The sequence below is a fragment of the Penaeus monodon genome, chromosome 30 (assembly GCF_015228065.2).
Source record: "Penaeus monodon isolate SGIC_2016 chromosome 30, NSTDA_Pmon_1, whole genome shotgun sequence".
Classification (NCBI taxonomy): Eukaryota; Metazoa; Arthropoda; class Malacostraca; order Decapoda; family Penaeidae; genus Penaeus; species Penaeus monodon.
In genome coordinates this window covers 20720277-20720772 of record NC_051415.1, presented here as the reverse complement: position 1 = coordinate 20720772, position 496 = coordinate 20720277, and the positions used below count along the sequence as shown (strand labels likewise).

At 63.7% G+C, this 496-nt stretch overlaps 1 protein-coding gene across 1 annotated transcript in view; it reads right to left on the bottom strand.

Moving 5' to 3' along the window:
• Window positions 1–216: 216 nt before the first annotated feature.
• LOC119592377 (ice-structuring protein 4-like) overlaps window positions 217–496 on the bottom strand; it is a 13934-nt gene continuing 13654 nt past the window's right edge. Inside the window, exon 2 of the mRNA XM_037941199.1 lies at window positions 217–486. Within this exon, the coding sequence (XP_037797127.1) occupies window positions 217–486 (270 nt within the window). The remainder of the gene's footprint in view (window positions 487–496) is intronic.

Sequence of the window (496 nt, the reverse complement as noted above, 5' to 3'; positions counted from 1 at the left end):
AAGGATAATCAATTCAGAAGGAGAAGACAATAAAAAAGAAGATAAGCAATTGAAGAGATATTAGCCAACACGCACATCGTAACACCAAAACGACCGAAACCAAAAAATAACGTCCGTTGCGGCGAATTCCACGCATACATCGCCAGCGCCGACGGCGAGAGGGTCGAGAGAGCCGGCGGCGGCGAAGGGGTGGGGGGGGGGGGCGGCAACGTGAAATCAGGCAAGTCTGGAAACGGCAGCAGAAGCGGCGGCGGCGGTGGCAGCGGCGGCAGTGGTGGCGGCGGCGGCGGTGGCAGCGGCGGCAGTGGTGGCGGCGGCGGCGGCGGCGGTGGCAGCGGCGGCAGTGGTGGCGGCGGCGGCGGTGGCAGCGGCGGCAGTGGTGGCGGCGGTGGAGGTGGTGGCGATCTCGACGGCACTTTCCCCCCTAAGAGCTTTTAGGGACGCATTTGGTGCCCTGGTCAGAGGCCCGTAAGTGGCCAACCGTGGCTGGTAGAAA